This window comes from Oncorhynchus tshawytscha, linkage group LG15 (genome assembly GCF_018296145.1).
Source record: "Oncorhynchus tshawytscha isolate Ot180627B linkage group LG15, Otsh_v2.0, whole genome shotgun sequence".
Lineage (NCBI taxonomy): Eukaryota > Metazoa > Chordata > Actinopteri > Salmoniformes > Salmonidae > Oncorhynchus > Oncorhynchus tshawytscha.
The window spans coordinates 1,510,993-1,526,041 of record NC_056443.1 but is presented as its reverse complement, the minus strand read 5'-3'; the positions used below and the strand labels follow the sequence as shown (position 1 = coordinate 1,526,041).

The window sequence follows — 15,049 nt, the reverse complement described above, 5'->3', positions numbered from 1 at the left end:
TCACTGCAGCAGAGGGTACAGGACTTGTCAGGTCACTGGAGTTCTTCTGTAATCTAACAGCAAGGACTGTTCCTTCTAGTTACATTCCTTGTCCGATTGTAATCTATACAATCTATGCCCTTTGCAGATAAAACCAACTGTCTTTGATTGATGGGTCTGTATGTAGACAACTATTTTCAATAAGCACCCACACACACACACACACACACACACCACACACACACACAGGTCACTGCTAGACAAATAATAAGGTACTGCATGAGAGTTTATTGTATTATAGCTGCATTACATGAGAAGATAAAAATGTATTTATTCAAGTGAATTTTAAAAGCTAAAAACATTCAATGTTTATTCTGCGTCAAAAAGTTCCATTGTGGGAAGTTTTAGACATTTCAAAACATCTTCAGCACCTCTAATGACTTGAGTTCTAAACCAAAAGATAGATATTACATAAAATGTCCAGAGATATACAGCTGTTGGATATCTTTTAGGGAAATATAGGTATAGAAGGACAACTAATACTGGTACCTAGAAGATAAAGCAAGTGACTTAATAAATGCACTGACACAAATAACAAAACAAAAATCAGTCACATTCAAACAACCCAACAAAATGACTGAATACTATGCAAGGGCTAACATACAACAAAACATTTTCCAACGAATGTTAACACAAAATAGAGCATGCATTATATTTATCTCCAAAAGGTCAAAGGTCAGAATCCATCAGGATTAGTGATTCCATAACCATATCAATTAATCAGTCCCCCCCCTAAAAAAGTTAAATATTAATTAAGTCTACTAATTTAGCTCAAGTGATTTAAACATGTCTTCGACATGTTGGAAAGCAACAATTAAAACAAGTCTCTTGTTTTCATTCAAGATGACATTTCCCGAGCCCTAACCAGTTTAATGGCGAGTTATCACAAGCCGACATAAGTTAAAAAACAACTTTTTATATTTCTATTCAAATGGTGGCACGTCAATGAATAAGCTAATGGCATGAATAATATAGCATTTTTTGTTCTGGATTTGTCAACATGTAACAAACAGTTATAGATCAACTTTATTTAACCTACGCTCTGCACAGCATAAAGCATACGAACTGTGATGTTGTAAAAATGGGCGACATGATTCTAAATATATAGGCCTTTCCCTTTTGTCATAAAGTCTATGAAACGTGTATAAATGTTCTTTGTAACAGTAGCACTTCATGAACATTCTACCCTTTTCCAATGACACCCTCCAAAATAACAACAGGAGAATGATGTCGAGCACTCCCTTCCATGCCAACGCAGATTCACAACGTACCCGAATCTAATTAAAAAGGACATTGGGAAAGATTCCTCACACAAAACACTAGGGTCAGTTTTTAGGTATGAATCTACACAAAATCTAACAGATCAGGTCAGGTGTCACAAAGCGGATGTCGCAATACACGACAGTGGGGGGTGGATTAGTCAAAGCTTGGACTTGCACCACAATTGCTCATTGTCATTTTCCTGACGCACCTCTAATACACATACCCCGACGTTCTATGCAAAACGTAGCTGTGATACTACTTCATCTAAAGCCTAAGGGAAGGAGGGTTAGGGATAGGGGAGCGATTGCAGCCTCAAGGAATCAGAACGACCACTGGGGGGGTGGATTTAGGTAGCTGCTAAGTCATTTCTTTCTTCTCCCCTTTTCAAATAAGGTGTTGTCAGCTCCAGCTTTGTATTGCTCCTGGCTCGGTAGGTAGGTTGGCGGTCCTAGTTGGAGTTCACAGGGTTCTGTATGCTGGGGTCCTGAGGTGCGGTGGCTGCCGGTGGAGGAGCCGCGTTACTGAAGAGCAGGGTCTTGAGGATCATCATGTAGAAGGGGCTGTAGACCTGCTTGTTGAAGTTGACCAGGCTGACGAAGGTGACCGCCAAGGAGGTGAGCTCCGGTTGGATCAGGGCCAGGCCTCCGGGCGTCGGGGGCGGGTTCACGTGAGAGTTGGGCGTGGCGAGGAGCAACCGGAAGTACTGCTGGACCCTTCCTTCTGGAAAAGGAACAGAGAAGAGGCACAGAACAAACAGAGTGATCAGAAAAACAGGCATGAGACAATTGTGAGCTATTCAAGCAATTCAATAAACGGGAGCAAAATTTCACACAGTGTACAATTAAACAGTCCATTCGGAAAGTATTCAGACCCCTTCTTCCACATTTTGTTATGTTACAGCCTCATTCAAAAATGTATAACATTTTATATTAAATCCTCATTGATCTACACACATACCCCATAATGACTGAGTGAAAAAAACAGGTTCAGAAACTTGCAAATGTATTAAAAATAAAACAGAAATATCTGATTTGAATATTCAGACCCTTTGCTATGAAACTTGAAATTGAGCACAAGTGCATCCTGTTTCCATTGATCATCCTTGAGATGTTTCTATAACTTGAGGAGTCCACCTGTGGTAAAGTCAATTGATTTGATTTAGAGAGGCACACACCTGTCTATATAAAGGTCCCACAGTTGATAGTGCATGTCAGAGCAAAAAACCAAGCCATGACGTCAAAGGAATTGACAGAAGAGCTCCGAGACAGGATTGTGTCAAGGCACAGATCTGGAGAAGGGTACCAAAACATTTCTGCAGCATTGAAGGTCCCCAAGAACACAGTAGCCTCCATCATTCTTAAATGGAAGAAGTTTGGAACCACCAAACTCCTAGAGCTGGCTGCCCAAGCCAAACTGAACAATCGGGGGAGAAGGGCCTTGGTCAGGGAGGTGACCAAGAACCAGATGGTCACTCTGACAGAGCTCCTCTGTGGAGATGGGAGAACCTTCTGTAGCACTCCACCAATCAGGCCTTTATGTTAGAGTGGCCAGACGGAAGCCACTCCTCAGTAAAAGGCACATAACAGCCCACTTGGAATTTGCGAACTGGCACCTAAAGGACTCTCAGACCATGAGAAACAAGATTCTCTGGTCTGATGAAATCAAGATTGAACTCTTTGGCCTGAATGCCAAGCGTCACGTCAGGAGGAAACCTGGCACCATTCCTACGGTGAAGCATGGTGGTGGCAGCATCATGCTGTGGGGATGTTTTTCAGTAGCAGGGACTGTGAGACTAGTCAGGAAAATACCAAGATGAACGGCAAAAAGTTCCTTAGAGATCCTTGATTGAAAACCTGCTCCAGAATGTTCAGGACCTCAGACTGGGGTGAAGTCTCTGAATGTCCTTGAGTGGCCCAGCCAGAGCCCGGACTTGAAGCCAAACAAACCCCGCTAGAGACCTGAAAATAGCTGTGCAGCGACGCTCCCCATCCAACCTGACAGAGCTTGAGAGGATCTGCAGAGAAGAATGGTATAAACTCCCCAAATACAGGTGTTCCAAGCAACATCATACCCAAGAAGACTCAAGGCTGTAATCGCTGCCAAAGGTGCTTCAACAGAGTACTGAGTAAAGTGTCTGAATACTTATGTAAAATGTGATATTTCCATGTTTTATTTGTTATAAATTTACAAAATAAAAAATGTAATTGTCTTGTCATTATAGGGTATAGTGTATAGATTGATGAACAAAACCTTTTTTTAAATAAATTTTAGAGTAAGGCTGTAACGTAACAAAATGTGGAAAAAGTCAAGGGGTCTGAATACTTTCCGAATGCAATGTAGCTTGGCTGAGAACATTGCATTAAATATATAAAATTAAATAGTTAGTGAGCCATGTCAGGCCCTCAGGTGTTGTTTTGCTTACCCACAAGACTGCGGATAGGGTTGTTTTCCTGGGTGATGCTGGTGATCTGGCCCTTGAGTGTGACCTGGAGTTCTGGGGGCAAGGCTGGGTAGTTCCTCTCAGTCAGGGACTTGTTGAGCTCACAGCAGATCTGACCACTGACGTTCCCCAGAGCCTCTGACAGGTTAAAGTCCCTGCAGAGTGGAGGAAGTCAGTCTCAATTTTCACATTGAAATGTATGTTGCTTCTACACCTGCATTGCTTGTTGTTTGGGGTTTTAGGCTGGGTTTCTGTACAGCACTTAGAGATATCAGCTGATGTACGAAGGGCTATATAAATACACACACAAACATGATTTGATATGTTTGTGTGTGTTATGTAGAACCTACGGTCTGTGCATGCCCTCCAGGAGCACGCTGGCCATCCTCTTGAGACGCTCGGCCAGTGCGGGCAGCCCCGAGATGGGCCCTCCGATGGCGCTGTAGACAATGAGCAGCACGGAGGCCACGGCCTTTAGCAGCTGGAGCCTCCGCTGGAGCTCCCGCAGACGCACCTCGTCTGTCATCAGGGTCTGAGTGTGTTATACACACACACACACACAGAGAGAGACTCAAATGGCTTTCACATATAGGGACGAATCATCAACTTAAGCAACATTTTTACTTAGTCTCCCATTGACATCAATGCATGACTAAATGAACATTTGACATTAGTGGAAGTTAGGAATCACCCCATGGAGACTAGATTTTAGACAATGGTCATTTAATAGACTTGTGGTTGTAAGTTGGTTGAGAGAGATGGTACCTTCTTTCAGACACTTGTATTCATATGGAATTCACACACATTTAAGACACACAAACAAACCCTCTAGGTAATAGTCTATATGCAAATAAACACCACAAATTCATTAGACCAAGAAGTATAATACACAGAAACCAACACCTGACAACATCCTCGTCACCTCTATTTACACACACACCCACATACATTTCCCCTGTGAACATTCAGCAACACCCTCGTCACTTGACAAACACACTGAATGTCACCTTTTCTTAATAACAAAAGACAAGTAATCCAATCCAATGGCAATCATGATATGTCTTGAATAAGCAAATAATTATTTTGAAACCATCTGTCTACTAACACACACACATTTCAACCCACCTCAGGCAGTGGGCTCTTGTGATAGTCCCAGGTGAGGATGCGGATGAATCCACTGTTGAAGACCAGGAGGGGACTTGGCAGGGCTTTCCCCGCCTTCCCATGGCCATTGGGCTGCTCCATGGTTGGCATGGAGAAAAGCACTTCCTCCAGAGAGGACTTGATCCACTCAGTGGTATGGTCCAACGCACCTGAGGAAGTCAGGACAGTCATTTGTGTGGCATTTAATAGTGATTGACATCTTTCATTTAATGATGTAGAGAAATCACACCCACGCTTCACATGCTGTACATCCCACAACTCAAAACATCCCCTAATACCATAAAGCAGTACAGGCACCTAATTTAGGTCCCAGGAGCACACCAAGTTAAAAAAATGAATGAATACTATGCTGACCTTTAGGCAGTCAACGGTCAAATGTATTTGTAAAGGAACAGGGAAATGATCCAAAACGCCAGTCCATTGCCAATAAAATGTTCCTCATAAACAAAGGTTAATAACAATGCAGACTCACTGGGAGTCTTCTCCACGATGCTCTGGAACTTGGCCCTCTCATACTCCACTGACTGCCTCTGCAGATCGGGCCGCAGGCTCTGGATGGTAAAGTTCACCATGTCCATCTTCATCAGGTCCAGCACCCGGAAGATCTCCCTGCTCAATATAATAACACTCTCAAAACAGATGCTTCCAGAAGTAATACCTAGTGACTTGCTGTCATCAAACCCTCAACAGCTGTACTTCTAGCTTTGGAGTTTTAAAAGGATCAATTGAATTTACCAAAGGTGGACTTCAATTAAGTTGTAGAAACATCTCAAGGATGATTAATGGAAACGGAATACATCTGAGCTCAATTTTGATTCTCATAGCAAAATAAGTTTTTTTTTTTTTTTTTATATATATATTTATTTTCAAATTTTGCAAAAATGTCTAGAAACCTGCTTTCGCTCTGTCATTGTGGTATTGTGTGTCTATGGTTACATTTTAAAAAAATCCATTTTAGAATAAGGATGTAAAGTAACAAAATGTGGAAAAAGTCAAGGGGTCTGAACACTTTCCAAATGCACGGTAGCTTTAGAGAGCTAAAAGGATCAAATGGATGCTGGCCATATATGGGGATGGCTACAATTATCCAAATAAATATTCACAAGGGTTGGAAACAAAACTTTGCCCAAACGTACTTGAACATTGATACAACGTTGTCGGGGTTCTCGCAGAGCTTCTTGACCTCGTCGTCACGGACCGGGGCGCACAGCTTGCCCATGATGGTGACGATGTAAGAGGCCAAGCCCTGTATGTCCACCGCTTCCTTGTCTGCCTGCTGGCGAATCAGATCCATGTCCAGCACCTCCAGGATCTGAGTCCGCAGCCGATTGGCTCCCGGGCTCAGGAACGACAGCAGGATCTGTTCATAGTAAATGGTTTTAAAAAATGAAGGAAAGAAACAATATATAGCTAGAAGATATCTTCAAAAGCTATTAGCCCATTTTAAATACATCCTTATTGCGTACATTCACAATACACACACAATTGGACAGGTGAAAGAATGGATTCCACTACATAACTGTTGCTTATCCACTTGTGTCAGATCAGTGATTACTGCTCAGGGAGTTAGAAATGATACGTTTTCAAAGTCTTCCAACAGGGTCATCTTCCTGATAAGATAAGCTTTCCAACCATGGATTCATCAAGATTGATAGAGGGGAAAAGGGCCAAAGCTCACCTCTCTGATCTCCTCCAGCAGTTTGATGGCGTGCTCATACTCTGGTGGGTCATCATTCAGCTCAGACTCCAGGCTATCCCAGAACGCCTTGTGAACTATATCTTTGACTTGCTTCTCCAAACTGAAAAGGAGAATTGAATATCATCAGTTGTCAATTGGCATTTGAGTAGCCCAAGTGATGGCCATGTTTACTGGGCATCCATTTTGAAGTGGTAGGTACCTGTTCTGAGGTAGGTGGGGCTGCTCCACATGGAAGTCACGGTTGACGATGATCTCGTGGGCCAGGGTCAGGTTGGACAGGTCCCGGGCAGAAGACATGACATCATCCAGTGTTATAGTTTTGGGAGGGCTAGCTGTAAATAGGGGGCATAAAAATAAAAACAAAGTGTTGAGAGTAGCCATTTTGGCGTTTGAAAGCTCAACCAAAGTGGGGAGAGGGCAGACAGTGTTGCAATCCGATTCTCTATACTCCTCCAAAAGGTGATGATGACACCAATCCAATGCTTTTAAATCAATGGTGGGAAGTGTGCAAGTGCACACTTTCTGGAAATGCAATTTTTAGGGTGACATTTTGACAAGCCTAAGAAGCAGTCCTACTAGACAGGGAGGAAGGAGATCTACTCACAGGAGGGCGAGCTGTGCTTGCTGCTGGAGCAGTCACTGGTGAAGCTTTGGCGGGAAAAGTCAAAGTCGCTGGCAGACGTGATGCTGTTACAGCGGTCCGACGACTCGGCGTCGCTGCTGGCGTCCTCGCTGCCAGTGGTGGACATGGAGGTGGGCCGCTCGTCAGTCCCAGGCATGGCGGGCTAGCGCTGCAGGCAGGCACAGCATTATTTAAGCCTACATGAGTACTGTAACATGTGGTTGAATGCACTGGAAGGTACCCACAAGTTTCTCTCTCAAGTTGTTCTCTTATGGAAAAATAAGGGGTTTCTAAGTCTTGTGTAGTGGGGGTCAGGCAGTTGTAGAAAGAGCCTGGAGTTTGAGCTTACATTCATTATCTAGCTATGTAGCCTATAAAAGGCACTGGACTGGCCATGAGCTTGTTAAACCTAACTTAACCTCCCTTTCCAAAGTCTGAGGTCCCCCAATAAAAACATTTGCACTACCTTACTGAAGACACTACTCCAATCTTTCAACTGCCCCTTTTTGGTTTGGTGTGTTACCATTACCATGTGTGTTTTTTCCTGTGTTCCTGTTGCTAGGAGAGGCAGGGTGTATAACACAGGACAGTATAACAGCTGTTAGGCCAGAGTGGCCATGGAAACCGGAGGAGGGCCATCCACTTGTGCCCCAGTTAAAATAAAAGGATCAATACACACAGTTTCCAAAACGATTCAGACATTAGTTGACTTTAAAGATGGTGCTGAAAAAAAAAAGAGGGATATTATCACCATAGTTCAGTCAGTACAGCCTACTTCCACAATAACAAAACAAAGGGACAGTGTTATGAATGGGATCGCATGAGTCTCCAGGGTAACATGATAACAGCCGGATTCTCAGCCAACCGTCCACAGATCCAGTTACACTTCACTGCTTAGATGAACAGGGTAATCATTCTCGTGTACCGCACATCGTTCCAAGCAACATAAAGGCACACTTCCAGCCATCCCGCCAATGAGATCACGTAAACAACTTGGCCTACACTTTTTAGAACAACACGTGTTGTTGAGGCAAAGCACTTGAATTTAGGCCAATAGTTTTAAAATGGACCTTAAAACATTCCAATACACTATGTCGAACTACTAGGCCAACGTGCCAAATACAGAAGACACAGTATCAGACGTGTGTTGCCCTGTTGGGCTATCTGGCAAAGAAAACACCAACAACTCCAGTCCAGAGAGCTAGGTGGTGCTTCCTTCTTATGGAGGAAGGCTGTGACTTTAGAGTCTATGCCTGTGTGTATCTCAGTCATGACCTTCATCGTCATTCTCCTGTCAGACATGGCAAGATCATAACCCATATCTCAAAGGTCACAAGAGAAAGGGAACGTCTGAAGTTGTTTGATACAGTGCATCCGGAAAGCATTCAGACCCCTTCACTTTTTCCACATTTTGTTACATTAGACTTATTATAAAATGTATTAAATTGTCACCCCCAAATCTACACCCAATAATGACAAAGCAAAATCAAGTTGTAGAAACACCTCAAGGATGATCAATGGAAACAGGATGCACCGGATCTTCATTTCAAATATCATAGCAAAGTGCCTGAATACTTACGTAAATAAAGAATAAAGTATGTTTTCTGAAAGAAAAAAATCTGTTTTCTCTTTGTCATTATGGTGTATTGTGTGTAGATTGAGGGGGAAAAATAATTTATTCAATTTTAGAACAAGGCTGTAATGTAACAAAATGTGGAAAAAGTCAAGGGGTCTGAATACTTTCCGAATGCACTGTATTTGCTTGCTAGATCATCCCATGTCTATTGTGATGCCTGAAGTGATGTGCCCTGTCCTTCCAATGAAGGATAAACAGGCAGGTGATTCAGAGAGAATTCCTAAAGCAAATGCAAGTCAAACCATTTAAAAATGACTGCATCCCATTAGCTTGCTTAGACACAGAGGCATTGATAAGGCAACCCAGCACAAGGATCTACGCTGACCTTAATCATGATCATTTTTTTCCCTTCCAAGGAACATGTTGGCGCACACAAAGACATTTAGGAGCACAATGGGAAATAGTTAAGGTAATAAAGCTAGAATCCTTTATATTTCTAGGCACACTTGTGCCCCTAAATTTAAATTCCAGGTAGCACAGTAACATATTTATGGGCGCATGTGTGAGTAAAATGGTTGCACTGTAGAGCCCTGACCCAGGAGGAAAAGGAACTTCACATAGGGTTACAGAGCAGGGATTGAGATGAAGGTCTGAAAGGCATTCGCCCATCGACCAAGTCAGGAGTATTTTGAATACCCGAAGATTATGATCAAGTATGATCATTTCAAGCTATATTCCCCTAGACAGAAACCAGAGAAACTAGAAAGACCAGACAACTGAAATTCTTAGCATTTTGGTTGTTAACAGAAAAAAAATATATCACATGCCCATTGGGACAACCACAGAGCAGGCCCAACTTGCACGGCTGCTCAGGTCACTTGCCCTGGGAAATACGGTAACCGTTAATGTCAATCCCTGCAGAGCAACTGACACTTCACCACCACTTGACACAGCACAGTGGCTATAAATAGCCTCAGATATGTCTATTACTGTAGTTAGGCGAGTTAGTTCGATATGATCACATTACAATCAAAGCGTCCCGTAGCCACATGAAGACAAAATAGCTACCCTTGTGTGTGCAGTGCACGGACTATATCAGTGAACAACTGTGGGGAAAATAGCTTTCCATGGCAACGCTGTCATTGGGTTGATTCCCCATCGCTTTGTCTAAACAGAACGTTACCATGGTTACGCCATGGATTAGCAGTCTGACCGAAGTTGCCCTAAAAAAGACGCAGTAGGCTCTACAAGCCAGGATGTTGAATAAAATGATATTTACACTTACTTTACCAGTTGTACATGCTGTTGATCCTTTTGGAGGTAGGTGGTGGAGATAAGGTAAACAACCATTTCCTGTGGATACCCTACTTTTTGCGGTGTTGGTAGTTTCTGTAACTTGTATTTTCAATCGTTTCAGGCATTGCACGTGATGCACAATATGTCCATTTACTTTTATCAATAGTTAGCATTGAAACATTTTTTTTAAAGTTACCTTGCCCAAGAGAGATTTGCGTGGTTATCAAAATGTCATGCCAAGGTAAGCCTACACGAAACACAGGCCTTATATGACATCATTCTAAAATCCACAGGAGGCTGCTGAGGGGAAGATGGCTCATTATAAAATGGCTGGAACAGAGCGAATGGAATGGCATCAAACACATGGAAAACATGTTTGATGTCGTTGATACTATTCCACTCCCAGCCATTACCACGAGCCTGTTATCTCAAATTAAGGTGCCGCCAACCTCCTGTGCTAAAATCCCAGATTGAAAAATGTATGGTGAAAAAACAATTGGAACCATTTCTGGGTTTTATGACTCATACTGTGGTACTCAATTGCATCAGTATTTTTTTTCTTCATTTATACACAACCATATACAGACCATTGTACTAAAAGTTGGGCAAAGAACACTTCCCTGCAAATGCTTTGTTTCAGATCACCTAGTACTTAAGGACAAAAATCAGCAGACAATTGGTAAAGTACAGTCGTGGTCAAAAGTTTTGAGAATGACACAGATATTAATCTTCAAAGTCTGCTGCCTCAGTATGTATGATGGCAATTTGAATATACTCCAGAATGTTATGAAGAGTGATCAGATGAATTGCAAAGTCCCTCTTTGCACCTAAATCAACCATTTATTGGATCATCAAGAACTTCAAGGAGAGCAGTTCAATTGTTGTGAAGAAGGCTTCAGGGTGCCCAAGAAAGTCCAGCAAGCGCCAGGACCGTCTCCTAAAGTTGATTCAGCTGCGGGATCGGGGCACCACCAGTACAGAGCTTGCTCAGGAATGGCAGCAGGCAGGTGTGAGTGCATCTGCACGCACAGTGAGGCGAAGACTTTGAGGATGGCCTGGTGTCTAGAAGGGCAGCAAAGAAGCCCCTTCTCTCCAGGAAAAACATCAGGGACAGACTGATATTCTGCAAAGGGTACAGGGATTGGACTGCTTAGGACTGGGGCAAAGTCATTTTCCCTGATGAATCCCCTTTCCGATTGTTTAGGGCATCCGGAAAAAAGCTTGTCCGGAGAAGACAAGGTGAGCGCTACCATCAGTCCTGTCATGCCAACAGTAAAGCGTCCTGAGACCATTTATGTGTGGGGTTGCTTCTCAGTCAAGGGAGTGGGATCACTCACAATTTTGCCTAAGAACACAGCCATGAATAAAGAATGGTACCAACACATCTTCCGAAAGCAACTTCTCCCAACCATCACAACTATGAAATAACACATATGAAATAATGTAGTAACCAAAACAAGTGCTAAACAATAAAAAAAATATATATAGATCGATTCTTCAAAGTAGGCACCCTTTGCCTTGACAGCTTTGCACACTCTTGGCATTCTCTCAGACAGCTTCATGAGGTAGTCACTTGGAATGCATTTCAAATTAACAGGTGTGCCTTCTTAAAAGTTAATTTGTGGAATTTAGTTCCTTCTTAATGCATTTGAGCCAATCAGTTGTGTTGTGACAAGGTAGGGGTGGTATACAGAAGATAGGGCTATTTGGTAAAAGACCAAGTCCATTTTATGGCATAGAACAGCTCAAATAAGCAAAGAAAAAAAATGACAGTGCATCATTACTATTAAGACATGAAGGTCAGTCAATGTGGAAAATGTGCAGTTGCAAAAACCATCCATTACTTTGATGAAACTGGCTCTCGTGAGGATCACCACAAGAATGGAAGACCCAGAGTTACCTTTACTGCAGAGGATAAGTTCATTAGAGTTACCAGCCTCAAATTGCAGCCCAAATAGATGCTTCAGAGTTCAAGTAACAGACACATCTCAACATCAACTGTTCAGAGGAGACTGTGTGAATCAGGCCTTCATGGTTGAAACTAGAAGCACAAGCATTTCGCTACATTCACATTAACATCTGCTAACCATGTGTATGTGACAATAAAAATTTGATTTGATGGAATTGCTGAAAAAAAAACACTACTGAAGGACACCAATAAGAAGAGACTTGCTTGGGCCAAGAAACACAAGCAATGGATATTAGACTGGTGGAAATCTGTCCTTTGGTCTGATGAGTCCAAATTTTAGATTTTTGGTTCCAACTTCTGTGTCTTTGTGAGACGCAGAGTAGGTGAACAGATCTCTGCATGTGTGGTTCCCACCGCGAAGCATAGAGGAGGAGAAGACGTGATGGTGTGGGGGTGCTTTGCTGGTGACACTGTCAGTGATTTATTTAGAATTCAAGGCACACTTAACCAGCATGGCTACCAGAGCATTCGGCAGCAATAGGCCATCCTATCTGGTTTGCGCTTAGTGGGACTATCATTTATTTTTCAACAGGACAATGACCCAACACCCCTCCAGGCTGTGTAAGGGCTATTTGACCAAGAAGGAGGGTGATGGAGTGCTGCATCAGATGACTTGGCCTACACAATCACCCGACCTCAACCCAATTGAGATGGTTTGGGATGAGTTGGACCGCAGAGTGAAGGAAAAGCAGCCAACAAGTGCTCAGCATATGTGGGAACTCCTTCAAGACTGTTGGAAAAGCATTCCAGGTGAAGCTGGTTGAGAGAATGTCAAGAGTGTGCAAAGCTGTCATCAAGGCAAAGGGTGGCTACTTTGAAGAATCTAAACTACAACATGTTTTTATTTGTTTAACACTTTTGGTTACTACATGATTCCATGTGTTATTCATAGTTTGTCTTCACTATTAAAAATAAATAAAACCCCTTGACTGAGGTGTGTCCAAACCTTTGACTTGTACTGTACATTCAGATTAAGTATATTCGAACGTCTGACTTTTGATGGGAATGCTCACAAAAAGTGAGCCTGCATACTAGAGACGAGTCTTTCACTCTCGGATTCGTATAGGCTATCCGTCGTTCAGCCCTACAAGGCTGGTTACAGCAAAGGGCATTTTCAGTTAAACTGCAGTACACTGTACAAGCTGCATGCACAAAACAATATATCCACACACGCGTCACTGATAAGTACACGTGATCCTGCAGCACCAAAACAAGAGCGCTGGACAAGACTGAGAAGAGATCTGCCTGTGCCAAAAGAAACGCAAGACAATAACTATGTCGCTGAAAGGGTTTTAATTGAAAGGATGTTGATCCTCGCATCTAGTTACACAGGGAGAATTGTACTGAAGCTACCCACTCCAATTAAAATGTCGCTACAAGCAATAGTTGTTATTGTTACGGATGAAGTCACAAGCGCGATCGTGCAAGCGTAGCAAGCTAACGACGTTAGATTAATCTGACAAGGAGCTAAATGGTTTTTTAACAGCTAGAAGATATACAATGTTATTCATTTGTTTGTAAACAAGAATGCTAACGCTAAATCACCAATTTATAATGGGTTCAAGTTTGTAACTAACGTTACGATTACATACACCCAGCTCAATCACACCAACAAGGATAAACATGACCCAAACAATACATTGGTAACTAGCAACACCATAGCATAGGTGGTTTCGCTATCTAGCTGTTTCCAATTAGCATGTGCTAATGCTAACAAAAATATACGTCGAAATATAGCTATGTTTTACCTTTTTCACGTCTCCGCTGTGGGAGACTAGGTTATACACCAAAAGAGTCGTTTGTAAAGGAGGTTGAGTCTAGTTAGCTGACGGCCCTTAGTATTTTTAAAGGTCCAAGACCACAGCTGGCTTGCGGTTTGATTTGGGCTAAACCGTTCAGTAGCGGTGGGGAGTACTTTGTTGGGCAACGTTAATACAAACCTAAACCGTATATACAAACAGCAATTTATGGATAGATAGCTATCATTATATAACGAATATATGTTTCATTCATCTCAATATATGGTATTATCCCCGGATTTAGCTCACTGAAAGAAAATATCCACTTCGATATATGACACGTCCATTGTTTACAGTACAATTACCTCCCTTTCCTTCTCGATGAATGGTAGGCTCTGCTTCACATGGGACTCCTTTGTTTACGGATGTGACGTTTGTGAAAGATTAAATACATTTTTACAAAACATTCAACAATACATGATGCCACATACATTGTTTTTTTATATTTCGTATCCAGTACATGACATCTCGAACGTGTTATCATGGATCCTTGGGGCGTCCCTACTCCTAAAACCCTATCCAACGATTTACAACTAACCCCTAAGCATTTTACGTTACAACTTCAATGGGGGAGGGGTTAGGGACGTCCCAGGGAACCGAGAGAGCAATAACCGTGTGGAAAATTCCTCTCACAACTTTATTTGTCACCTCCCCTTATCAAGGATACTCAAAGGCACAGTAAGGACACAACCAGTTTATTTATTTTTTACATTTGACCTTTATTTAACTAGGCAAGTCAGTTAAGAACAAATTATTATTTATAATGGCGGCCGAACCTGGACAAAACTGGGCCAATTGTGCACCACCCTATGGGACTCCCAATCACGGCCGGATGTGATGCAGCCTGGATTCAAACCAGGAACTGTAGTTTGAAGTAACTCTTGCACTGAGATGCAGTGCCTTAGACCGCTGTGCAGTAAGGTTGTATGGTTTATTTTGTTTTGTGCTGGTAGGTAAACAATGCAAAAACATACATGCAAAAGGATTGCTCTGTTTGACCAGCAGAAAAACGACAATGGCCCAATCTCCTAAATGGGCATTGGTGAATGAGGGCATATTCTGAACTGATCTGATGTGGCTCCTGTGAGGCTGTCAACATTCATTTTGTAAACTTGATTTTCAAATCCACTAAATACTTTAAAAAAAATGTTTTATTGTATTTACCCTATTTTTTGCAGGCAT

General features: G+C 42.3%; 1 protein-coding gene across 2 annotated transcripts; it reads right to left on the bottom strand.

The window, feature by feature from the left end:
* Positions 1–247: 247 nt before the first annotated feature.
* Positions 248–14,195, bottom strand: tcp11l2 (t-complex 11, testis-specific-like 2). 2 transcript variants are annotated; one of them, XM_024445933.2, is made up of 10 exons: positions 14,173–14,195; positions 7,210–7,396; positions 6,805–6,937; positions 6,585–6,705; positions 6,043–6,266; positions 5,379–5,515; positions 4,868–5,055; positions 4,093–4,274; positions 3,725–3,897; positions 248–2,022 (listed from the first exon to the last, which is right to left on the bottom strand). In XM_024445933.2, the coding sequence occupies exons 2-10, from the start codon at positions 7,382–7,384 to the stop codon at positions 1,751–1,753; spliced, it is 1,605 nt and encodes a 534-aa protein (XP_024301701.1). In that variant the 5' UTR covers positions 7,385–7,396; positions 14,173–14,195; the 3' UTR covers positions 248–1,750. The 2 variants fall into 2 exon arrangements, with proteins under 2 accessions (XP_024301701.1, XP_024301700.1); XM_024445932.2 differs by lacking the exon at positions 14,173–14,195 and adding an exon at positions 13,817–14,099.
* Between the last annotated feature and the right edge of the window lie 854 nt (positions 14,196–15,049).

Bases quoted from the DNA above. Each gene is read 5' to 3' on its own strand.
- tcp11l2 (XM_024445933.2), bottom strand. From the start codon at position 7,384: ATGCCTGGGACTGACGAGCGGCCCACCTCCATGTCCACCACTGGCAGC. The intron at 6,267-6,584 runs GTGAGCTTTGGC...TACTATGAACAG, and splicing joins TGCTGGAGGAGATCAGAGAG to ATCCTGCTGTCGTTCCTGAG. The intron at 5,516-6,042 runs GTACGTTTGGGC...TATATTGAGCAG, and splicing joins AACGTTGTATCAATGTTCAA to GGAGATCTTCCGGGTGCTGG.